The sequence below is a fragment of the Perca fluviatilis genome, chromosome 15 (assembly GCF_010015445.1).
Source record: "Perca fluviatilis chromosome 15, GENO_Pfluv_1.0, whole genome shotgun sequence".
Classification (NCBI taxonomy): domain Eukaryota; kingdom Metazoa; phylum Chordata; class Actinopteri; order Perciformes; family Percidae; genus Perca; species Perca fluviatilis.
The window spans coordinates 21,897,888-21,925,087 of record NC_053126.1 but is presented as its reverse complement, the minus strand read 5'-3'; the positions used below and the strand labels follow the sequence as shown (position 1 = coordinate 21,925,087).

Genomic DNA, 27,200 nt, shown 5'->3' with positions numbered 1-27,200 from the left:
AACTTAAGATTTTAATTGATAAATGCAGTTCATCTTGAGTGAACTGACTCTTTCGTTTACAAGTATAACCCTAACAATACTGAGAGTTTTGAGGCAGATGCTGGTATCGATATTTGGGACTTTTATAAAATCTGATGAAGATATATATCTGCCAATAGTAATTTTCTATCTAAACACATAATATAACAAAACATTTGTTTTTGTTTTTTTAAGAATCGTTACCAAGATACACACTTAGTGGGATATTTTAATCCACTTGTAAATTCTCTCTGGTATAATGCTCTCTGTAATGGTGACACTGTTTCTGAATTACCTCAAACCTAGTTTGGCATTTCTGTACAGCAATTTTTTGTTACTTATTGTACGAAATATACACGATATGATACATCTGCAAAGTTACTATCACCCTAGCTGATTTAGCTCTAGTACTGTGGTGCTTTTACATTTATATCACTTCACTTAATGGTATGATGATGATGTGGCTAGTCCTTCACACAGTTTCAAAACAACATGGTTACTGCTATTTTGTCTGCAAAATAATGACCACACTCTCTCTAAAAACCACGACTTCCTTTTGCTTTGCTTAGGATTAAGTGTTTTGCTTCATTTGTGGTAGAAGAAGAGGACCTTTATGTGTTTGCCTAATCCAGTAGATGTTCCTACAAAATTTCAACACTGTATTGTAAAATAGTTTAATTTGTAGCACCTTTAGGCTTGTTGGAGTGATACTCTATGTAGTGAGATAATGAAGACGTTATCACTGCAAACATACAGTGCTAGTAGTAAGATAATAGTGTATATAGTGAGTACTAATGGTGGAAGGGAGGTGGGTTGAGGGTTCAGGAAACTGGCACCTGTGTTTCAGACAGGGCGCTCATGCTTTGTGCTGGTAAGGTCACACCACAGAGAGGAGGCAGGTGAGGGGAGGAGATGGGGGAGGAATAAAGCAAAGGGCTGTTTTCTACACTCAGCATGAACTTTATTCACATCCTGACGGCAGAGCTGGACACATGGTAGTTGCTGTTGTTTAACGGTTTTGGCAAGTTTAAGATATTGTTTGTATAAGAGAAAGTACTGGAACCTGATCTGAGACCAGATCTGACTAAGCCCCGCAGATTCCCCTTTCCTTCCAGCAGCTCCACATGCCATACATGTTCATACATCATCAATTACTCACGGGGCATGCTCAGAACTAAACAGCAGCGACAGCTACAGCGATGGCAAACGCCGTAAATGTTTAGAAAATTAATCACCAATAAAACACTGGCCAACATTCTGATTTGAAATGGGGGTGTTGACCCTCACCATGCACTCTCCTCCCACTATTTTGCCTCAAATAGAGATGGCAAAAGCATAGCCACACATAATGCTGTTACCATAGCAACAGACCTGGAACAAAGTTGCTTTTACTCAAACATTACTCATCTCAATCATTTTCTCCTGGTTGGGATTTCTTCCAAATGAATCAAAGACATTCTAAACAAAAAATATCAACAAAAAGGACATATTTTGCAACTTGCTAACTAATACATGAAGACCAGATACTTTGCCATGATGTTTGTGGCCCCCAGAAAACTCTTCTCAGGTGACAACCATTTCCCTGCAGTGTTACCTTGGTGTGTGTGTGTGTGTGTGTGTGTGTGTGTGTGTGTGTGTGTGTGTGTGTGTGTGTGTGTGTGTGTGTGTGTGCGTGGCGTGCGTGTGTTGAGCAGAGGGGCTGGTAGACTGCTCTGTGGCCGCTGGGGTTAAAGCTGTGGGCAGGTCAGGGAGCAGTGGGGGGTGCAGGGGGGTAAGAGGTAAGAGAAGCGGGCAGTGAGAGAGGGATCACAGGGTGGATTGCGACACTTTTTCTGCATGGGGTTACCTGTAGTGGGGGTGCTGGAAGTGACAGTGTGGAACTTCTGAAAGAACAGTGAAATGCATTGAGACTGTCATCCACGGCGGTAGCCAATCTTTTTTTTTTCTTTCTTTCTTAACTATCTCCCTTTCTACGTTGTTGCTGTCTAAATCTAACCCCAGCTCAACTACCCTGTTTTTATCATCCCTCATAACCTCAATCTATTTCTCCCAGAAAGATTTTCTTCTCCCCCTCTTTAGCTTTAAAGCACTCCCCTTATTTGTCTTCATCTCACTGTCTGTCTGTTTCTTTATTCTTTGTAATACTCTTTTCGCCCCCCAAAAGTTTATCTAAGCCCATTTCTTACCCATCTCCTCCAGTTCAGAAGTCATGGATTTGGATCGTAGGGCGATAGCCGGAGTGCTCAGCCTCTTACTCTGCTGTGGGACTGTAAGGGAGGGAACACACAAAGGCAGCAGTGGTCGGCAAGCTGTTCAACAACACGGTTCAGCTATCACCAGCAATCACCTACAGTACCACCCCAGGGTGCAGTAGATAGACTCTTACTTTTCTTCCTCGAACCCTCCTCCATGTCAGGGTTGCGGGTTACCATGACAACCTTGACCATGAGGCTGTTGCCACCTTGGCGGATCATGTTGACGACCTGTCGGTGACCAACCTTCACCACATTCTGACCATTGACCTGGGACAGACACAGAGACAGAGAGGGACAGAGAATTTATTGAGTTTAATACCATGGCTTATTATTGCCATTTTCACTTTTTTCCCTCTATTGCATTTATGTTGTCAGGCAAATAAAGTCAATAAATGATGGAAGTGAAAACTGACAGTAAAATACAGAGCCAAGTGATTACTTGTAGTTCAGGATTCTTGGACATTCATATCAGCCAAACTTTATTCATTAATATATATGTTGTGTAATAACAATGGATCTATAAATTAATGAATCTTGAAGTCATATGTGCTGGTAGAAAAACCTACAAACAGTTTTCGATGAACTTTGGTGGAAAGTGAGGCCTTGGGTCATGGAATAAAATATTTGATCTGGAGATCTGGATCCATGTGTGAATACAGAAGTTGTATAATATAAACCATTTTGACCATTTAGATCCAGATGCAGATCCAGATGAACTATTTCCTAAAACAAATCCCACATTTCGAGGACTGTACACTTTTGCTATCTGTTTCTGTATAGGTCCAGGAACCTCTACATATAATCTGTCAGTGCGCTCAATTTCAACTCATAATGCAGTGGTAAATCATGGCAGCACCTCTATCAGGAAATCCCCCATCCTGAGCCCAGCTCTCCAGGCGACGCCTCCCTCGTCCACTGACTCCAGGTACTGCAGGGCAGGGAAAGCCGGGGTGGGGGTGAACTCCTCGATAGGAGTCTGAGCTGGAGACACCATGAAATGGGAGAATGTATGAGAATGTATTATGGATGTGATACAGTATGATTAGAACTCCACAATGTGTGTGGTTGCAAGGCAGGATGTTTGTGTTTTTTCACATTTCTTACCTTTGGCTCCTCTCAGCACAAAGCCAAAACCCTCACTGTCTTTTTTCTGCAGAAGCACTGTCTTCTCCTTGATTATATAGTCACTAGCATAGAGGAGACAGAGAAGAGACACAGATAGAGAGTAAGTTAGAAATAACACAAAACAGAAGACAAAGACGACATACTGTGCATCATGGAACGTTATAAATCCATAAATCACAACATTTACATTGCTGGTGTTACTTTTCCCTTCCCTAACTCACTGATGTATAACCCCAACTACATCACTCCTCTCCTCTACTGTCTGCTTCCCATTTCCTGTGTCCCCCTCTGATGACATCACCACCAGTACTATGCAAAAACTCATTTCAGCAGTGTATTGGATTAAAGCTGGATCCCCTGTGTGTATATATGTGGGAATTTACATATGTATGTAGATGTGTATACTTGCTAATATACAAGTTTATTTCATTATTATATTCCTCATTAGAGTTTTTTTTTTGCTTTTGCTTTGTTACTTATCTTGAAATGATAATACATTGTAGCCTCCTGTTCTTATTTCTGATTTTTATAATAAACTCTTTACTCTTTCCCTTTCCTTTGTGTTATGTATACATTGTTAAAATCTTCAAAAAAGTTAAAAAATAGTGTATTGGATTGATATTTGTCTATTAAGAAGCTGATCGAGGACAGGAAACCCAAATAGCTGATTGTCATCCAACTCTAATCCAATGGAGATGATGCAGTTTGATTAATTTATATTTTTAGAACTGATCTTTACACTTGTGGATCTATGGGTAGCCTGATTTGACCTACCTTACCCAAAATATGTTATTGTTTTATAATAATTTAAGTATCTAAGACTAAGCATTAGTCGTAATATTAGTAGCAGCAATGTAAAGTGCCCCATGTTCTGAACACTTAAAAGATTTTCTGAAATATTGACAATACATTTCTGAAATGGAAACTACAAATACTCCAGAGTGGTCAAATCAAAAAACTGAATATTTATTTTAAGAAATATTGCAGCTTCAATTTCAAACTACTGAGATCAGTCTTAAAGATTGTGATTGTAATTTATGCCACATTGCTTCACTTTGCTGTATGTTTTTGACAGTGAGCCCAGAGCTGGTTTCTACCAGAACTTCAGTGAAGAATTGATGCTATATACAGTATGATGGTGCTGCTTGTTGCCTAAGCAACAGCTAGATCTGGACGCAGGGAAACTTGCTTGGGTAGGTCCATACCAGAGCCAAGCTGTGATAGTACGCTATAGTCAATGTCAGCAGAGAACAGGCACTGCATGCTCACAGGTGGAGCCTGTACAGTGTAGTGTACTTCCTGTTGTGTCCCGTGGCACAAACAGATGGGAAATATGCAACCAGAGGTTAAACGTAACTAAATATATTTACTCAAGTACTGTAAACTTAAGCACAATTTTGTACTTCACTATTTCCATTTAATACTTCATATTACTATTTCATATCTCTACTCAACTGAATACCAGATGGAAATATTATATTTTTACATAATTACATTTATTTGACAACTATAGGTCCAGGTTACTTTTCAGATTAACATAAAAACATATAAGCTTAAAACATAATATTAAACTAGTGGTTCCCAACCTGTTTGGTTTGTGAAACCAGTGTCTCGTTAAGGCCTCCTAGGCATACCAGATTGAATGACGATGGTTAAATTCACACATTTTACTTATGTTACTTTTAAAAACAAAAAAGCTACCATTAAATGCTTGAAAAGGTGTTAAAAAAAATAGGTGTGTTGTATCTGCCCAAGACAGAGGCTTTTCTCATCCTACTAGCATAAGAGTTGAGGCACAACACACATGGACGCTCGGCCACTTCAGTTTAAACCACTTGGTGTGAGAAACAGACTCCTGCATGAATGAAAGACCCTCCAAACAGCCATTCAGTCAGTCAGAGGGGTATATATACAGTGTCAGCTGTAACATACTGTAACCACATGCTGATAATCCCATTGAGCACCAAAATAGTCCCAGCCCGCTCCATCTGTTCATCCCTTTCTCTTTTTCTTTTCACTGGCTTTTCTTCTTTTTACATTTTTCCATCCTAATGACCCTGCCTTCTCCATACCTCTATACTGGCTTCCTTCCCTTGTTCTTCAAACTTCTACTAATTTTTTCCTAATCACATTTCCCCCTCAGTCTATTGAGTGTATGATGCCTTCCACAGGCTGTAAGAACCTCTCTGTCTCTGCCAAGGCTCTGTCTCTTTGATATTTTTGTCCTCTTTTGTCCATCTCTGTTGCCCAGCCCAGACCTCAAGCACTCTGAGGGACCAAGTGAATACATGATCACATACTGCAACAAGTCGCTCCATGAAAAATCAGCATGTGTGCATTCAAGAAACATATTGGTTCAGGAAACTTTACCACTAACAGCAGATCATATTTTTGCCTACTGATGTTGCTTAGCTTCATGGATTGTAGTTCTACCCAGTGTACATATAGATTACTACTGAAGTTTCCTAGTTTTACACAAGCTTTATTTGAGGGACAGCATGATTAAATGCCTCAAACACAACACTTGAAGAGCTATTACATCTGTGGGGCAGATGATGAACTGTGAAGTCTTGGTCTTGACTTTTTAATTTCAAACAAACAGTGCCTTATAGGTGCCTGGTTGGTACCCAGCAATATTAACTCATTAGAATGGCAAACCACTATGAGAGGTTATAAAGCAGCAGCAGAAAATGCAATATATGCCTGATGAAAACTTTACGGGCCACTGCAAAGATGCACTTAAAGCCTTTTGCACAGCCAACAATCAGTGAGATTAGAGTGACACTCTCGTATCCTATATTCACTCACCGTGTCTGTGTGGGTATGCATGTCCACTCAGGGTTGCATAATATATACTGTAACAATATTCCCTCGAATCCAAGCCAACCAGCCCCTACAATTCAGGCTTTGCTGTCTTCAAGGATGTCATCAACTTTAAGTGACATTAGCTGTGTCCTAGTTCAGTGGCTGGATCCTCTGAAGTCTGAATAATTTCTGGACTGAATGCTCATCCAAATGCAGCCTACATTTGCTCATGACCAGTGCATCATTTAAAGCCCCCATTGGCCCCAAATCCGCTGTGCACTGGTCAGTTGTTTAAAAGAGTGTTTGAGCGATCCTCTTCAACTTGTAAAGTCAGGTAATATTACATGACCAGGTCATATTTAGCAATTGTTTGTGGTCAGACGGTCATCAATGAATAGTGCATATATTACATGAACAAGATTTAAAAAAGAACACTGTAGAGTGTAAATCATGAAAGCCAGGCATAAATGTCACTGTTTTGTTCTTGTTAGCGGTTTGGTCATGGGGGTATTACAGAACAACAGAACTTAAATGTTAACACTAGTTGATAGGTAACTTGTAATGCAACTTTGGGATTCATTGATATTATCCCAGTTTATCATTCGTATTTACACGTATTTATTTTAACTTTGTTGGGTGTTTAAGAGAAATGTCCTAATGACTTTGAAGATTGTTGTGAGGCTCAACCTCTCTCATTTAGAGAGAAGAGCAGGTTCAGCCTCTCAGGTCCACCTTTGTGAACTGCATCCTTCACAGGATTAAGCCACTTAACTGGGACACAGGGGTAGAGCCACTTCCTCAGTACTGCTTCCTCAGTATTAGCGACCCAATGTTGTCATCAGTATGTTAGATGCAAGCGACTGAGCTAGACAATCCAACACAGCGTACAGTGAGTATGTCTCTAACTGCGTATGTGAGAAGCCAAGATAGTAAACAGGTTTGTCCACGCAGGCTTCCATAGAGGTGTCAGAAAGAAGCTGGAACTTGTCATGCATGCTGCATCGTTAAAACTCCCTCACCTTGCGCTGTTTCCAATTTGTCAGCAGCCTCCCTCCTTCTCTCTCTCTCTCTCTCTCTCTCTTTCTCTCTCTCTCTTTCTCCCTTTATGCTTTTGATGGACAACAGCGAACACACCATCAAGGCACACAAACGCACACAAACATACTGTAGGCATGCATGCACACAAACACGCAATCAACCTGCACATCAGCAAAGGCAGCAAGCATCACTCGTGCCGGTGCAGCATTGCTAGAGGACATTTGTTCAGAGAGCGATTTAAAGCAGAGAGAAAGAAAAAGACACACACACATGTTCATAGAGCGAAACACAGAACGGCTGCCCTGCTCATACAGTACACTGGGCTGTGCAGCAGCAGCAGCTCTCGTCCATCTTCACACACATACATCACACAAACACACACACACACACTCAGATTCACAATGAGACACACTGAATCAAACACATTGGTCTGCAAACATGCAGTGCAACATCTGTCAATCTATCAAATCGATTCTGCCCTGCCATCCATGATGTCCACATGCATGCATCCCTCCCTCCGCCCCCCATCTCCCCAGGCAACTGGAGGAAGAGAGGTAGAGAGAGGGGGAGTGGAGGGTAGGGGGGGTTTAAAAAGCCATGGCAGTTACCTGTAAATGAACCAGATGCTCCTATTCACAGGGCCGAGCGACGGCCAGGAAGAAGAGAGGGAGAGGGAGAGGGAGAGATCCTCCTCGCCGCATGCCCCCATCGCCATTTCCTCCCCTCCCTCTCCTCCTCCTTCTCCTGCTCCTTCTCCTTCTCGTCTTCCAGCGAGACAGCAGCGAGCGCGAGCCGCGAGAGAGGAGAAGGAGGAGAGGAAGAAGAGGAGGAGAGAGAGATGGAAGAAGGGAAAGGGAGAGGGCCGAGCTCTCCCAACCCCTTCATACTTAAGACAGAGAGAGGAGGAATGGGAGAGAGAGAGAGATGGAGATGGTTCATTGTGACTGCGACAAGAGAGAGAGAGAGAGAGAGAGAGAGAGAGAAAGGAGCATGGGGAGAGGGAGAGGGAGAGGGAAAGAGAAATGAGGTAATTTAGAGAGAGAGTGAGAGGTGATTGGGTTTGTTCGCAAGGGGTATCATGCACACAAACACACACACACACACACATACACACACACACACACATACACACAAACACACATACATACATACAGTCCAAACATGTACAGTCCAAACATGCATGCATTCATGCAATCAACTCATACACAACCACCAACACCACATACCCTTCCTCTTTCTCCATCCTCCTCTTCCCTTTAATCCATTCTCTTCACTCCTCCACTAGCTATGGTTTAAATGTATAGTATTCACTCTGCCCATCCATCAGTCTCATGATTTCCCATTCATAAAAACGGATGTGACTGAGATAAGTCTTTGCTATACAGTCCTATCTGAGATAATGAATTCAAAGTGAATAATAGGAGGGTCTTGAAGTTTAAATGACTGAACAGGTATCATCATCATCATTATGTAAGATAATGAATGAAGAAAAGTCAAATTACTGTGTTGTAATATTACAAATCTGACTTTGTGCAGATCCTTCTGAAGCCTTGGCTGCTGTCCTTTCCCTGCTGTTATGGACCCCACATGCCTTTAAATCACACTTAACTAACCTCACCCACCCCATTTTTTGGCTTTCTTTCTAACCTCTAACATGCACACATGCACAAACACACACACACACACATACACACTATAACCTCACAATTGCTGTAAACAAAGCATGAATGAGAGGGAAGAGCAAGGGAAAGAGGGGGGAAGGAGGAGACGCATCGACGCAGACAGGAAGAGGAGAGAGGACAGAGAAACAGCTGGCGGGTGAGTGGCGGAAGGAGGAAGAGGAGGAAAAGGAGCGAGAGAGAGAGAGAAAGAGAGAGGTACAGAATCTCTCATATAGGCACTCACATCATCTCTTAGTCAGAGCCTTCTTCCACGTATGTCGAAGCTGTCCTCCATCGACTTACTCCACTCCCTCCTTCCTTCTACGTCTCTCTCTCTTGCCTCCCTCCTGCATCCGAGGACGATCACAGCTCTTGTCCCCTCTCTTTTCACATCTCTGCCTTTTTGTTTCTCTCCCTGCATGTCAGGCTATACCGCTGTGATTCTGTGTACAGTGTGTGTGTGTGTGTGTGTGTGTGTGTGTGTGTGTGTGTGTGTGTGTGCATGCGTGCGTGATAATAGAGAGAGAGATAAAGAGAGGGTATGAAAGAAAGAAAGCGAGAGAGGGAGAGAGAGAGAGGGAGAGAATGAGAGAAATAGAGGGAGAGAGGGGGGAGGGGGGAGGGAGCAGGAGAGCAAACAATTGTTGACAGAAGGTCCACATGATTGTGAATGATTATATGTATCTGCATGTCTGCCTAATCCAGTATGTGTGTGTGTGTGTGTGTGTGTGTGTGTGTGTGTGTGTGTGTGTGTGTGTGCATGCATGCATGCGTGCTTGCATGTGTGCGTGCGTGCATGTGTGTGTCTGTGTGTGTGCATCTGTGTATCTATCATACGATGGCCAAACCTGAACACGCACTCTTTGATGCTATTGTCTATCTATTGTTGTAAATTCCATCCAAAAATTCAAGTAAGGTGAAGGTATGCAAGTTGGAAAAATATGGAAAATCATATCAGACGATTTTATGTTGCCTCTGCACAAGCAAGAAGCAATGCATGTGTCTTACGAGACATAACTACCCACCACAGCAGTGTTCAAGGTATTCTGCCTCTCTCCTCCAAACTGTGTGTGCTCACTCGTCCTTATGTGACCTGCTGTTGGCCCAGAAATGGTCTCATGTGGGCTGGGAGAGAAGCAGCACCATGTACAGATTGTGTAGAGTTAATCAGTGCATCTGTGGCAATGACACAGAGAGCTGATGAACTATCTGTTTATAGCTTTCATCTCATTGTATTGAGAACAGCAGTGTAACAAGTGTTTTGTAAGCTAGCAAAGGCTGCTATAACAGCAAAGGTAGAAACCAAATGCTTACAGAACTGACCAGATTTGTTAAAAATATTTTCACCAAACTGTGATGAGGTGTGGTACAGTAGCACCCAAATATCCAAGCATGTCTCCTGACTGACTGACTGACTGACTGACTGACTGACTGACTGAATTAATGACCAGAATATCGCTGTTAAATATCTTTAGACCATAATAAAAAAAAAAAGTAATACAAATAAAATCCAAGGAAGAAAAAGTCTGCCGGGGTTAGAGGAGGAGGAGCCGAAGGGAGGAACGAGGATGAGTAGGATGAGGACAACATCTGAGGTGGAGGGGAATGGAAGAGAAAAAGTTCTCTATTTGTTTGTCTTTGTCACTGCTTGTTGTTCCCAAGTCATAATATCCCTCACTTCTTGTGTTCTTATTATTGACACATTATCAGTTAGAGCAGTTCATCTCATTAAAAGTCTGATTTGTTTTTATCACGCCTTGTTAAATTGTCATGGCTTGTCCCGTACTGCAGGTTACCAAATATAACAGGTCATGGGTGGGACAGAAGGTGAGGATCAGAGTGGCAGATAAGATGACTCTGTTTATTAGGGATGGACCATACAGAACATTATGTTGGGCTTATCAGAATACTGGATATCAGCCCATCAGTCATGTCCATTTCAAAACTCTTTTATTGTAACTATAACCATCTTCAGGTCTAAAGTAAGACAATGTAACTGTTAAAAAAAGAAATAAAATTGTTTGGCATTAGATTAAAAGTCAGGGGATCACAGACATCATAGGATTCATCATCTGGGAACCATAAATGTCTGTACAAAATTACTATTCTTAATTTAAAAAAAATCAGCATCAGAGTCTTGAAAATTCATATCGGTCTTACTTTGGTCCTCACACTCTATTCGATTATAAAAAGTTAAAACATGGCAGAAAATAAATAAAAAAAGAAGGAGACACCACAGGGGAGAGAGGGTGATAGAAAGAAAATTAAAAAGTACAGGGGGGTTAGCAATATAGTGATGAATAGAAAGTGAAGGAAGGATGCATCAATGGTCAGGAGATGTAAATATAGAGGGATGAAAGGAGGAATACGTGAGATATTACATGTAGTCTTAAAGGCTGTGAAAGTAGGCCTATGTGAGGGCGGTACTGAGTCCGCCATGCCTGCCTGCCTGGCCAAACAAATAGTCTTGGGCTCTGTCTGTGCTGCAGTACACAGCTTCAATTATCCATGGTGTGTGTGTTAGAGAGTGTGCACAAACATGTGTGTGTGTGTGTGTTTGCATGACTGAGTGTGTCACTTGTATTAAATGTCACTGTTGATGAAAAACATGTTAATAATAAATGATACTGTGTGCATGTGTGATATACAGAGGGAGTTGAAGAGAAAGCAACACATGGAAACAAAAACAAAAGCAGGCCTGAAAGAGAAAGTTGAGGAATGATAAAGAATGATGATGAGTGAGTGAATGAAACAAGAGGGAAAGAGAGAGGCAGAAGGCGGGATTTTGTTTAAATAATACATGATTGATAATGGCTTTATTTCTATGTAAATAATTCTCTCTTTGCTCAGTCCAAGTCATGGACACTGAAATGAGTTTGCGTCAAGGCAGTGCCGTGCTCGCCATGATGAAGATGCAAGGCATTAAAGGGAATGGCATTATATTAGGCTGAGTTAATGAGGAGAAGTCACACTCCCAAAGTCAACACAGGAGAGTTTTCCCCACTCATGTGTCAACAGTTCTCCCCCACAGAAGATCCAGCGAAGTTTCAGTTCCGAGTCTATGCTCGAAAAGCTCAATGTTTTCTGGCTCATGCTGATGAGGTCGCAGTAAGTGGATGACTGTCTGTATCAGCACAAGAAGCAAAATGACCTTCTATCAAAAGTGAATAATCTCTGCTGCTGTTTTAAGATTATTTATGGTGCATCCCATGGAATAGTATTATATATGCCTCAGTTCAGATAGTTTGGTCATTAAGGGCTGTAATGATGACGGGTGATTATATGACATCGGTCAACACAACAAAAATCTTAGTCATCAGAGTGGTCTGAAAAGCAGTATCACCATCACAGACAAGTATAGCCCACTTAAAAACTACAGCCTGGCAACACAGCTTTGCACCTCAGAGCCAAAAGGCAGACATACTACTGGAAGGAAGGAACTTACTCTGAAATCCTGATGTGACAAAAATCTGCCTGTCTGCCAAGGTTAAACCCAGCAACACAAGCTAGTCAAAACACATCTGCTAAGGATGCCACGAGGATGGCTCCAGTATGAAAGCAGGCGGATCAGCTTCTAGACCTGAGGCAGTGAGCCCTCACACATCGTCATCGAAGGTATGAATCACTCACAACACATCACATCACACGAATCAAAGTACCACTGGAATGTATGAGTCATCTCATCTCGATAGATGTATACAGTATGTTACCATACAAACAAATCCTGTCTCAACATGTGCTATGTGTCTAAAAATTGGAGCAGCAGGGTCATAACAAAAAGGTTGTCACTTTGATTTAGATTACCCACTGGGCGGATGGACACGTTACTTCATGCTCTTTAGCAAGGCACTGAACTGAACCTCTTCTTGCCTCAGTAGAGCTGTTCTGTGGCAGATGGTAGAAAACAGCGGTAGTTTCTACCATCTCTTAGGAGGAACAATATTCTGAATGTAAAGCTGCCCTTCTCTTAACCTTTATTTAACCAGGATGTCTCTGTATCATAATGGGATACTTTCATGCTTTATTCCGGTCCTTATTTCACACCAAACAGGCACTGAAGCATTCAAATGCCTCTTTTGTCAGCCCAAGTGCCCGAATGTGCCCTTGTATTCAGCTCAAATAGGTAATCTGGTAGGTGAAGTACCACTCTGGTGTGACCTTACCCTTATAAATGAACAATAACCATAACCCTGTGAGGTAAAGCAGAGCCCCTTAGTCATCCTGCCCCCCCCCCCGCCCCCCTCAGCTTAGAATCTGTGCAGGTTGTTGCTTCTTTGGATAAAACTGGCAGTCGTTTAGTTTGCTGTACATCAGTGATGGCTCACGGCAAGGTAACTCTTACCTGGGAGCGTCAAAGCTGTCATAGGATCCCACAGTGTAATGGCGGAACAGCCTTTTGGCTCGTTCTCCCCGGCTCTCTGAAACACAAAATCACAGGGACATCAGCATGGTCAGACCTGCATTAAATCTATTTGCAACGCTTATTATACAGCAGGCACTGTTTTTTTGTATAATATAATATATCACAGGAGAATCTCTCTATAACTGGTGGCTTTTCTCCACTGACCTGCAACCTAAACCTAAGTTAAACCATATGTGTATTGGTGCTAAAACAATTACTCACTTGACTGACTGACAAAACATTTTTATAATCTATTAATGGTTAAAAAAGCAATTTGAAGATTTGGACTTGGGGAAGTTGTGATGGGCATTTTATTTTTTTGCCATTTTATTGCCTGCAAAATCAATCAAAAAGTAATACTCAATAGATTAATCAATAATTCAAATAATACTTTGTTTATACAGACCTAATGCTTATAATGTTAAATTTACAAGAGAACAAATGTACATTTTACATCTTGGAAAATACACTTATTCACGTTCTTGCAGAGTTAGATGAGAAAATTTATACCACTCTCATGTCTGTACAGTAAATATGAACCTATGGCCAGCAGACGGTTAGCTTAGCATAAAAATCTGTCTACCAGCACCTCTTAAAGCTCACTAATTAACAAGTTATACTTTGTTAAGGGTAAATATGAAACTCCTGATGGTGATGCTGGTTATTTTTCAGAATGACAGCACTGCGTGTGTGTATATGTGTGTGTGTGTGTGTGTGTGTGTGTGTGTGTGTGTGTGTGTGTGTGTGTGTGTGTGTGTGTGTGTGTGTGTGTGTGTGTGTGTGTGTGTGTGTGTGTGTGTGTGACTGGTGATGATCACCTGATCGGTTGTCTTGGCTTCGAAGCATTACTTCCTCCACACAGTCAGAGGGGAACCAGCCTGTGCGACCTCTGACCGTCCCCTCCCAGTACCCGCCCTCGCCAACACTCAACACTAGAGGAGGGGGGAGGGCAGGAAAGGGCAGCATATCAGGAAAAGGCAATACAACATGCACCAACACACAGACACCAATTAGAAATGAACACACGCAAAAAGACAACATACAGACAGAAAAGAAATAATGTCACACAGACATGCAAACCTCCTACATACTCACCAAGACATACATACCTGGCGACACCTTAGACTTACTCACAAACACACACATATTCATACCTGCAGACATTGAATACAAACATATATAGAGAACTTACACTCATGTTAGGACATGGCCATTTTACAAACTTTTCTGATGACACTTGGATCTGGCATGTGTGCTGATCGTCCTCTGAGACTAACACACAAAAGTCAATTTGTTGTCACGCTTGAGTAAAAGAAATTTAAAGTACCGGTAATAATTTTGGTGTTGTTTATCAATGCTAGTCAATTCAAAGTTTTCTCAAGAGATGCCTAAAGTGATTGTTTGACATTTTGGGAAATTTGTTTATTGCTGCTGGTAGTGAGATGAGAAGATTGATACCATTCTCTCTCTCTCTCTCTCTCTCTCTATATATATATATATATATATATATATATATATATATATATATATATATATATGAGAAACTCTGCAGCTCAACACAGCTTTCAGCCACTTTTAGCTCATTTATTTATTGTTTTGGTTGTCCCAAATGTTTGAATCTCACCATTGTCTTCAGCTGTGTCACCATATAACTTGTAGGCAGAAGCAAAACACAGATAAGCTGTACCAGAGCTTATATTGGACCTACATTAGTCAGGTAGCTATAAATAAAACAGCAATGGAATGCTCACTATGCCCTGTGTCTGCTGGATGTGTAAGTAGGCATTTGTTTGGTAAGACGTGAGCCGTAACACCTTAATAAGCCAATGTAAGTTTTGGATGTATTAGCTTTGGTGTTGTGATTAGCTAATGGTAGATAAAGTAAATGTTCTTGTGATGCAGCATCTCACTTTGTGTCAAAAATACTTATCAGTTAGATAAATGGTGTTAGCTTAAAAACTGCTAATAAATCTCAACTCTGGAATTGTTAAACCCCTGCAGTCAGCAGCTTACATATCATATAGGAACTTGCAGGAATTTGCAAGCCTTAAACAGAGAGGGATTCTGCACATGTAACCTTTTGTTAATTTTTTTAAGAGATGTCTGTAATATTGCTTTGCATGTTTCTGAATTTGCCTTCAATTCACTTTTACAAGTGTGTGGATGTCAAAGCTGATTCATGTGGAGATTAGTACCAGCCTAAACAGCCTCACAAACACTGACTCCCAAGTCCCAGTTTGCATTCACATGGAAGACAAAATGCAGTATGACACACACACACACACACACACACACACACACACACACACACACACACACACACACACACACACACACACACACACACTATGTATCATGACATGAAAATGCACATACTCACCTTTGACCCTGTCTCCTTTACTGAAGCTGATTTCTCGCTCTCCTTGGGCAGAGTTTGATCGAGTAGCCACAAAGACTCGTCCTGGGACAGCGCTGTAGAGGCGTCTCCGCTGGCCTGCGGTTTGTCCAGCTGCACTGGCAGTGACGGGCCTGGATGGAAGGGAGCAGAAGGTGAGGCAGATGATTTGAGACTGAAGCTCTCTATACATATGGGTGACCAAATTACTGAATGCAATACTAGCCAAGTTTTCCAAAAATGTGCCTAAACAGTCCAGGGATCTCTGTTAGGTCACATGTTAATGGTTTGATTTATGACCTTTGTAGGTTGTTACACTCATTTAAATCTGTTGTTATACACCTTAAATATTAAACCTTTTAAAGTCAACTCTGACTGAACAGAGTAATTCCTTTTAACTAGGTGCCCTTTAAGTTGTACAGTATGTCTGTATTAGCTTGAGTTAAGTGTAATGTCTTGTTTGTGTTCTAGTATGTATAGTGTATGTATAGAGATTTGTGGTGTAGTATGTAACCTTTGTCCTGTCTTTTATATATTTTGAAACTTTTTGCCGCCAGTCTTGGCCAGGACTCCCTGGGAGAAGAGTTACTGTAACTCAATGGGACTTTTCCTGGTTAAATAAAGGTTGAATGAATTATTGTGGTTTAATACAGATCTTAACTAACCTTAACTAACACAAAAAAAGATTCTCACTGAAGGATTACCTATATTTTGCACCACAAAAACAGACATTTGAAGACCTAAGAAACCATATTTAAGACTAAAACCTAAACATTTAAGCACCTTTACAACCTTTTAAAGGTCCCATGACATGGTGCTCTTTGGATGCATTTCTATAGACCTTAGTGGTCACCTAATACTGTATCTGAAGTCTCTTTCCTGAAATTCAGCCTTCATGCAGAATTACAGCCACTAAGGCCAGTCCCACAATATGAGCTTTCCTTAGGATGTGCCATTTCTGCGTCTGTAGCTATTGAGGAGGAGAGGGGGGGGGGCAAGGTGGAGGTTGGGAGTGTGGCCCCGTATTACAAAAAAATCACTTTTTCTGGGATTTGGGGTGTTATTTTGTGCCTCTGGTGCTTCCACACACAAATTTTGAAGAAAATCCATGCTGTTTTGAGTGAGATACGGGCTTCTGAATATCTTCTGCCTTCAGTCTCCGGGTGAGCTGTTCAAAATCTGCAGGGCTTTCTACGTCAGGAGTTGAGACGAGGTGGCTAACCGTAGCATGCTAGCGCTAGAATGCTAGCTCGTTCTCAATGGCAAAACACCTCTACAACACACACTAGTTCACCATAATCTACAAAAGAACTACTTACATGTCCCTGTTCTGCAGGTATTCCACGCAAAGTTGGAAGTGTGCCCTCGTTTAGAAGAAGTCTCCCGGCTAATCCTGCCTTGTACTAACCAAGGGGGTAAGCCTCTCTCCACAACGCGTACCTCCTATGGCGCCATTTTGATGCTAACAAGCACTCACCCGCCGTTAGCATTCCATTGACTGCCATTCATTTTGACGTCACTTTGACAGTGAATAACTTTACATCTGAAGCGTTTAAAGACTTTATTTGTCCATTGTTAATTTCTAAAGAAACATGAAAATGTATATAAGGCTCCATTATCTTGTAAAAATAGGCTAACGATTGTGTCATAACCACGTGACTTACTGTCGCACAGTAGAGGAATTACAGTATAGTACAGGAGAAGCTCGCAGGCAGTTTTGACTAACATTAGCTGTTTAAATTTAATTACTAATTTAACTAGCATTTTAGTTAGCAATAATTAGCCTGTGCTTATGTTATCTCCTTACATATACCTACGCTCTCCGTCTCTGCAAGATACAGAATGATTGAGATTTCTCTTGGCACAGCTACCAGAAGACTTACAACTTTCAAACAGGTTGCTCACGTCACATCTACATCTTCAAGCTCAGTTGGAGGCTGTGCAGTAACGCTCAGCCCTCACCAGAAAAGTGCTTCTAATATCCTTCATTGGTCTCCGTCCAGAGCAACGGGATCTGTTGTTCCTTTTCTTTTACTGTCTATGGTACTAACTGAAGTTGGAGAAACAAACAGCTAGCTGATGTAATCCTTACCTAGCTACTGCGCATGTGCGCTTCCCAACAAAGATGGGATAGAAGTGCGATGCCTCACTCTGTAGCTAAAACAGAGACCTGAACACACAGGGTGAAAAGAGGAGCTGCAGCAATGTGCAGTACAACAAAAATATGGTGTTTTTTTGAAAATTAAACCATGTTACATTACATGTCATTTAGCTGACGCTTTTATCGAAAGAGACTTCCAATTGCTATATACGTCAGAGGTAACATGCTGGAGCAATTAGGGGTTAAGTGTCTTGCTCAGGGACACTTTGGTTGATGTATCACAGTGGGAATCAAAGCCAGGTCTCCCACACCAAAGGCATGTGTCATATCCACTGCGCCATCACCACCCATGTAAACCTATTCTGGTACAACCTCAAAATACAATTATGAACCTGAAATGAGCATAATATGGGCACTTTAAGGGACTTTTTTGGGATGTGCAGACATCCAGTAGAAGTTCTCAAACGTACTTCAACCAGCCTAGATGAACATGCAGTAGTCTACACTTAGAAAAGTAGAAGAGAGGTTCTTGTTTAGCAGCATCTTGTTTTCAGATGTCAGCCTTTGCCACTCACCCCTGTCTCCGACTCTGCCGGCTCCTGTCCTCCTTGTCTCCGATCCTTCCCCGGGACGGGGAACGCGTCCTTGCCCCTCTGGGACTGCTGGAGCTGCGCAGGGTTCCTGTATGTTTATAGCCCTGAGAGAGACAGACAGGGAGAAAGGCAAGAAAAATATATTTCATGAAAGATATTTACAGCATATCAGCAAAGAAATGTATTATATATATAATTCCGTAGGGAGTTGGGTTGGGAAACGCAGGTTTGCCAGTTCAAGTCCCCATACGGACCAAAATATGGAGTTATAATATCTTTCTTGAGCAAGGCACCGACATCCCTCCATTTGTGCATAGGTCCTGAGTATGTGTGTGTATTTCGCTGTGCACATATTTGTTGCTACATATAATATTATGCATATATTGTGTCACCATTATAAATTATATATCACTTTAGGAATAATTGTACAAGGTACGAGTGTATATTTATGCAAAGCTGTGATTACAGGTATTTTTTTTTGGGATATTGCTGTTTCTGTTTTGGTTTTAAGTGTCTGTATAATTCGAAATAAATTTACCCAACTTAAACTAACTTCAGAGCATTTTCCATTTTGCTATTCAGTTATTGTTAACTACTTTATCTTCTTCTCGTCACTGTGTAACATTTTTTTATGACTTCCATATCTATAATTAATTATAAAAACTCTCCTAATGCTATTGATTGTGGACAACATTAATATTATGATAAATATAATGCATATAAAATGCATGTTCAAATATCTCATAAATTATGTTTTATTCCATGATGTTGTATGTTCATGGGCTATCACTCAACATGATTACTTGTCTGCAACATTGCACATAACTGAAATATATGTACATAGATAGCTTATGTGAGAAAGCAAAGAAACTTGCTGCAATGAGTACTGTTCACCACTAGAGGCAATAAAGGTCATCCATTATAAAGTATAATGTCCCTTCAAATTTTATAATTTGTGTATGAATAATTGAGATGCAATTGCTCGAGCTTCCACTTGTGCAAGGAAACTATAGTAGTATATATCTGGGTATTTACCATTACCATGTATAAGGTCAATTATACACACATGCAAATTTGTCAAATACATTCAATACCTTCTTAGATGACTTCTGAAGGAGTCAATAAATAAATATCCAGGAGCAGTTTGTACTTGAGAGTAAGTATCTACAACGTTATGTAAGTATTTTTTGTAATAACATTATTCAGTCATTCAATGTGTGTAGGTTGAGGAGTAATTCTAAATTCTTTTGAGAGGTCAAAAGCACCAGAACACTTATTAACTGGACTTCAAGGTGAGGTTGTTTTGTCAACTGCTGTTTTCAATGTCAATAATCAATTTGGAAACTCAACTTGTAAGTCAACATGGTTGAGAAGTCTTTGAGGTTCTCAGGATCTTGGAAGGTTTTAATTATACTACAACTGAGCAAATTCAATCTGCTGATGACGAGTATTTGTGTGATCCAGTTGACAGCTAAAGAACAGGTACTAAATGGACTTTTCCAGTTTCCAGTGTCAAGAAAACTTTGAACCAAATCCTTTACACACACACACACACACACACCTGCACAGAGACAATATTGGTCCCTGGGGCGTTGGGCACCGCCATCCAGTCTGGCAGGTTCATGCTGCTGTCACTGTTGGCCCGGAGGAAGGGATGAGGGTTGGGTATCGTCAGTGTCCGGGTGCTCTCCCGCCTCTGGGGGGCGTACTTTGGAGACTCCACAAAGGGAACTGGAAGTTGAGGGAAAAAAAGGTGATCGTAATATCAGATTTTCTTTGTTACAGTTTGTTTTCTTTGCCACTGCTCCTGTTTTGCACATCCACACAATTTCAACATGTTGTCTAGAGTATTCCTTATATTCTATTTTTCATTGCTGCTCCCTTTTACTTGTTGATTCAAGGCCTAATTTCCCCCTTGAAGACCCAATCATGTATATTTTTAGATCAACAAAATATCTAAGATTACAGGACATTACACATCTCCGAACTGGCATGCCAAATTCAGACCATACATCAGCTACTTACCCACATCTGTATCCCGGTGGTTTTTGATAATTTCTCCCAGCTCAAAATGGCCGGACATAACAGCCACCTGATGAAAACACACATGGACACACACATACAATCTTTTTGAATACAGTCATATGGCAAATAAATGCACAAAATGTAAGGGTGGAACAAACTGTTTACTATTTCTCTTGTAATTACAGTATGTAGCTATATGGGTGCTTTTACTGAAGCAATATTCTTCTGTATTTTATAAATGGCCCCATTTTGTCTGCGCTCTAAACTTACACCTCTAATATGCAAATTTATAAGTGATGAAATGCTGTTTTCTTGAAAAATAATAATACAGCAAAAACATATGAATACTCTGGCATGAGACCATATTTTTTGTATTCTTTTCACTACTGCACAAAAGCTTTTGACCGCTTCTTTTTTACAAACTACACAGGTCAGCACACAATCTGGCAAATGCTTTCTCCATGTTATCTCATCTCTCCACACACACAAACACAAAACACAACAAATTGTCTCAGCTGGCTTTTTCTGCACTGACAGAGTTAATATATCTAGATTAAGGGGTCACACACAATCCTGCCACCTGGGACCTCAGTGTTCATCGCAGCACAATAATGGTTTAAAGTGAAATTAGGCCCTGGCACTTTTTGCTACGTTAACTTAATAAGACACTAAACCATACAACCAACCAACACGCATAATTACCGAGCTAGGCACTCAGCCATTACCTGAAAGGGGGTTTGCCCACTGTTGTTCTTTGTGTCTTTATTTGCTCCCCGGTAGAGCAGAATTCGTGAACAGCTTTCCTGCAACAAAAAGGACTGATTATTGTACATTAGTCGTAAAATTGTTTAACTTAATGTAGCAAAGCATGTTATCTGTTCACATGTATGCATGGCTTTAGAAAGCACAGTATTCTCTTCTTTTGACTTTGTGTGCATTCCCTTGTGCTATAATGATACTGCAAATATGTTGAATATTAAATATTCTACTGTATGAAACATGCTTTTGAAACAAAGTGGGGTTAAATTTCAACAATGTTATATAAAAATGGAATCAAAATCTAGTTTGTCTTAAATTAAATGTTTGCTGACAAAAGGTTTATAATGTATAATAGCATTCACACCTAATCAAATAAAATGAAAATATACAAATAAACAGATTTAGGTTAATATCTATTTTAAATTGCTCTGATTTCACCTATTTTAGCTGAGAAGATACATATTTTATTTGGAATTGAGGAATGATGGAGTTTTTAGGTTCAGGGTTCTGAACTTTAAAAGGTGTATCAATTATATTGCAAAGATAAACAGCATTTATGTGTCTTTCACCTTGTTACACTGTATGTACTGTGAGATTTAAGGTGATTTATCGTAACATTTTCTCAACTTTGTAGAAACTGGCATTTGATCTCCATGAAAAAGAGTGTCTACCTTGTTGTATAAAGCACAGATGTGCAAGGCAGTGTTTCCAGAGGCATTCTGGGAGGAAGAATCGGCCCCGTAGAAAAGGAGGTGCTCCAGATGCTGCGAGTTACCATGCTGACAGGCCTGAGAGAGGATGAACAGATTGTTGAGGAGCGATGGAAGGAGAAGATGTGCAAAAGGCAAAGAGTTTGTTAAGGAGGAAAACAAGATATAAAGAAGAGTGAAAATGGACAGATTTATGTGGTTGTTTAATAAAGACAACAGAGAAGCCGAGAAGCAAACAAGGATTAAGAACAGACGCAACACAGGGAGAGGAACAAGGTGACAGCTAAATGACACCACATTTAATTAACACCACCACCTCCAAACCCAAAAAACAAAACAAACAACCAACATCCACAAAAAACTACCCTCCCCCCCCCCACACCCCCACACACCCCCCCCCCCCCCCCCCCCCCCCCAAAAAATAATATTTATTATTTTTTTTTAATTTTTTTTTTTTTTAACTAATCCCCCAACCCCCCCCCCATGTTTATTTCAGATTGACTGGCAGCTCTCCATTGCAATCACACATAAGGACACTTATTTACAATAACTTAAAGGATCAATTTGTGGGGAACGAATATTAAACTACAGGTAATCATAGCAACAGTACTTTTGTCTTGTGCTGTATTATATGCCAGTTAACTCTCTGGTGCACTACAAATGTTTTAAAAAATGACTATTTCACCTTTTTATCCTTTGGTAAGGGACAATAGTATACATTTGTCAATGAACACAATCTGAGAAAAACATGTATTCACTGGAGTAAATCTTCACCTATACCTCATTCGTTATTTTCTTTCAGATGGCCTTGAGGCTGATTCAATCCTGCAAAAAAACTGCATTCACAGAGAGAATTCTTCTAATTTTAGAAGGTGTTGGGGGGGCATGGGAATATCCAAATTTCAAGATATCAGTCTCAGTAAAAAATATAGACTTTTGGTGGATCCAATCCAAATATCAATGCTAAACATGTAAATCAAATCCAACTCAACAAACAGACAAACAGAGAATAAGATGGAAGCTAAAGAGACGATGCTGATGAAGTGTGGGTGATCACACTGAGAGGAAGAGACTGATACCTTTTCTGTCCACTTCACTGCTGGAATATGAGGCCACAGAAGCAGGGTGGGTGGGATGAAGGGTGAAAGTTGTCCAAGATAAAAGATGAGAGGTGTATTGTTCATGGCATGAATGGTTTTTGACGTAGACACAGATGCTGTACATACGCAGACACTGGAACACAGATAACACTGACTCATATATATACATTTACTGGTACATTTATACAAATAGGATGCATGCACACACACGCAATACAAATAACATAAACTAAACCCCAAAACCCAAAGGCTGGACTTTATTCTGGTGCTTTCAGATCACAATCTCCAAATAGACACTTTATTAAGCCACTGACCCATTAGATTGAAATATTTTGCTCCAAGCATCCTCTAACAAAAGATTTGCTGTTGATTTAGTGGAGAATTTACTGTATACACAGCACATTAGAGATAATACAAGAAAGAAGAAACCTGTGATAAAATACTTTCTGTAGTTGCATTCATCTTCTCTTATTTTTTTTATCCAAAATCTCTGGAAAACCCCTTTGAAGACCCTTGAAGTCTTAAGGGACCCAAATAATGCACACACACATACCTGATGTGTCTCGTCCCAGCCGTTCTCGTCCCTGATGCCCAGTTTGGCGCGGTGGAAAAGCAGTGTTTCGCAGCAGGAGGTGTCCCCCCCTGTCAGCACAGTGTGATAGAGCGGCGTCAGCCCTCGCCGATCCTTATAGTCCGGAGATGCACCCAGAGACAGCAGGACCTGCAGAAACACACAGTAGAGAAGGTACACCTCATGTACAGGCCATTCTCAAATACTGGCAGTAATGATAACAATAAGGGAGTATAATAAAATATGCAATTATTACTGTGCAGTAAAATAATGATGAGCTAACAACATCATAATAAAAAAGGCAGCAAGGAAAGATATCTTAAGGTGGTTTTCAACTTCAAGTCAAAGAATATTCATGGGATTTTAAATCAGGATGGGAACACATAGCCGGGGGTTCAGAGAAGTCATGCAACACCTCAGGCTAGAGAGCATTAAGTATTCAATCAGAGTCTGCAGTAAATCTTTTTGCCGTTTAGCAGCTGTTTCTTTCCTTTGTGGAAAACATGGACTCTGACAATGTAACACATGCATTATCTCCCCCTGAATACGTTTTCCCCTCTACAGGTACCTGTCTTCTTGGTGATATGGGAGTTCTGGACAAATGCCTAAAATGTAAATATACCACACACCTTTAAAGCAGGCAATCTGAATTTTAATGTATTTTTCTTCTCTTTAGTTCAATACTGTACAATATTAGATTGTTTTGTGCATTTTGTGTGTGGGTGGGTGTGGATCGCTGCGTGGGAGGGTCTGTTTATTCTTTCTCCTGCTTGTTTGCTTATACAGTAACACAAATAAATCAGATGCAGGGCAAGTATCCATCTTGCAGATACATATCCTGGTGTATGTTTAATTTATCGCCTTGCATGGCATGACAATGAAAACTCATAACTTGTGATTAGACACAGCATTTCTATCAAAGGACAATAGCGTGTGTGAATGTTTACCAGCAGGGCTGTATGGCGGTGGCCTCGCACAGCTTTGTGTAACGGTGTGAGTCCATCTTTGGCGCGGAAGTCAATGTGAGCCCCTCCCTCCACCAGGACCCGGATGGCCTCACCTCCACCCGGCTCACACTGCACCGCCAGGGACAGAGCAGTCTCTGGCGGACACACACATAGAGATTCAAATAGAGTTTTTAATGTTCAGAAGGATTGGTTTGAAAGTTTATTTATTTGGAGGGCCAGATTGTTGGCTGCCAGGGGGCTGCTTAAATACTGTTTCAACAATGAATTTCAACTATTTTCCAACTCTTCTTTCCTTGCTTTGAGGTTATGTTCTTAGACACCTGCAGCTTTCTCCTTGCAGGTTAGACAGAAAACAGATATATAATAAAAAAATAATCAAAAAATATTAATAAAAAAATAGTTTACCTCAAAACTGCTTTGTTAAAGATACCGTGTGGAGCTTTCGTGTAAACAAAAGTTATGTTTAGTTTCAGTGTTTCTAACAAAAATGCATTATGTGTCCTTGAGTTTTAACAAACATGTTAAATGCATTCCCTAACATGTGCAAAAGAGAAAAACAAAGTCGCTAAAGGTTGTTTTTTTCAATCCTCAGATTTTGCAGCCTTAATTGAAAGATTGTGATTCAGTAAAACAATTATTTGCAGCAACTTTTATATTTATTTATATTAAATTCTCAGCATGTGGGTGGCCTTGCAAAATTGTCTTGTGAGCCGGCCCCCAGGCTGGTAGTTTGAAATTCCTGTTCTAGAGTTTTACACAGAAAAGATGTAAAGGGAATTCTCAGGTACAGTTTCTGACAGTCACAGTTCTGACAGAAGAGTTTAAAGAAGATTCACTCAATGCAAACATTGTTATTAAATCCACCCATCATAGGAGGGATTTAAGAATGAAATAGGTTACATTTCCTCGTTACTCAACTGCAAGCAAAAATGCAATGCAAAATTAGAGATTTACCTTTTGGTTTCATCATACTGATAGCAACGCTAGCTTCCAAGTAAATACTAAAGCTTTTTTTCTTACTGATGCTAGCTGCATGGTACTTGCCAATTATGCTGGCATCAAATAAAGCAACGAAGAACGAAGAAACGAAGAAACTCAATAATTTAAAATAAAAGCAATGCTGTGTCAAAACATGTTCAACCTGACTTAACATACTTGAATTTATTTAGCAAGAAGGTCCAATGGCACCTAGAAGAATAAAAGCATTCAAAGTGTTCCCGGTAAAAACAGGGTGCACAGCACTGGCTGCCATGGCGACAAGAGAGTTTTTGGCAAAATGACTAAGGGCTTTTATCCTCCTGTAGAGCTCAGGTACAAATAATCTGGGGGAATGTTTTGACTCCACTTCCTCTGAAGTTACCATGTCGGGACAACTTAGGGAATGCCCATTAAACGGTTTCCTTGGCAGAGATGGAAGTGAGCCCCCACTGACAGGAGCCACGCCAATATTGTAGAATCATTTTATAGCCTATTATTAAAGGCACCCAGAGTGAGCCTACTGCTGGGTGGGAAGGCATGAAGAAAGAGTTTCAGAGAGACAGGCAGGTCAAATGTTTTTGCAGGGTTTTGATTGTCTCTTTGCCATGCACAGACCTAATACCTAGCAGGATAAGACCTAATATTTCATAGGTGAACTGTCAGAACACCTTGACACAATCTCACAGTTAAGAAAGAAGAGGAAACCATTTAAAACCATGAAGAAGCAATAGTTACATTTTCTGTAAATTTCGATTTCGAGTTTTAGAGCAAACCTAAGCTTTTTTAATTTAAAGTTATTGTAGCAAAATAATTATTTTAATGAAATTAATAAATTTAGCTATCCAAATTTAAAATGATCAAGTCACCTTTGGCTCCACCGATTTTTGTTTGTATCATTAGTACAGAAGCACAGAAACCAGGTCCAACATCAAACCCTGATGTCCACAGTAGCAATAACCACCTCAAATATAATTTCCAGGTGTGTATGTGTATGGAGGGATATGTGGTTTGTCTTTTCCATGAGATATGAGTAGAGCATGTTAGTGAAGAGGCTTCACCAGGGCTCTCTGTTGACCCCCAGTGTTCTGAAGTGGAAGTGTGTTTCCCACCCGCCTGTGTCTTGTTTTGTGACACTTTGCTTCCACAGCGCCTGGAGTGACACAGAGCAGCACACCCAAACTGTAAATGGGCCGTCTGCTGCAGACCCTAAGCACTAACAGGATCTGAGAAAAGACACCAAATTGTGAACAGCATTGGCCCAGATCCTCGACAAAGTGTTAGGCCAACATACTGCAGAGCTGAGAGCAGGAAACGGAGGGGGAGAGAGGGGCAGAGCCACAGGTCACAAAGCTGTTGGCCACCAGCGTGCTAATTTAGCTGAGAGGAGATGGTTAACCAATTGGGGATGTTGAATCTCAAATACATGTTTATATGTTTGACGGACACACAGAATAATTCAATAAATATAGAGAGACAGGTTAAGGAAGAGATTTGATGATATTTGAGTGTGTAGCTGGATGTATGTACAGTATATATAATGGATGGAGGAAATGAGCTGTAGCAAAGTAAATCAGTATCACTGTCAACTTCAACCTTATTTAGTCCTTGTTTTAAGCCATTTTATTCATCTTGTGAATGTGATGAATTTGATGTGTAAAGATTTTTGTAAACTATGCTTTTAAATAACTGCAATACA

At 40.6% G+C, this 27,200-nt stretch overlaps 1 protein-coding gene across 1 annotated transcript in view; it reads right to left on the bottom strand.

Annotated features, from left to right (window-relative positions):
* Positions 1-27,200, bottom strand: part of shank1 (SH3 and multiple ankyrin repeat domains 1) — a 63,040-nt gene that overhangs the window by 18,318 nt on the left and 17,522 nt on the right. Inside the window, exons 6-19 of the mRNA XM_039825017.1 lie at positions 24,506-24,660; positions 23,541-23,708; positions 21,849-21,965; positions 21,144-21,221; positions 20,419-20,485; positions 19,955-20,124; positions 18,376-18,497; positions 15,685-15,833; positions 14,123-14,236; positions 13,245-13,320; positions 3,378-3,460; positions 3,130-3,254; positions 2,405-2,540; positions 2,205-2,285 (exon numbers count right to left, since the gene is read on the bottom strand). Of these exons, the coding sequence (XP_039680951.1) occupies positions 2,205-2,285; positions 2,405-2,540; positions 3,130-3,254; positions 3,378-3,460; positions 13,245-13,320; positions 14,123-14,236; positions 15,685-15,833; positions 18,376-18,497; positions 19,955-20,124; positions 20,419-20,485; positions 21,144-21,221; positions 21,849-21,965; positions 23,541-23,708; positions 24,506-24,660 (1,641 nt within the window). The remainder of the gene's footprint in view (positions 1-2,204; positions 2,286-2,404; positions 2,541-3,129; positions 3,255-3,377; positions 3,461-13,244; positions 13,321-14,122; positions 14,237-15,684; positions 15,834-18,375; positions 18,498-19,954; positions 20,125-20,418; positions 20,486-21,143; positions 21,222-21,848; positions 21,966-23,540; positions 23,709-24,505; positions 24,661-27,200) is intronic.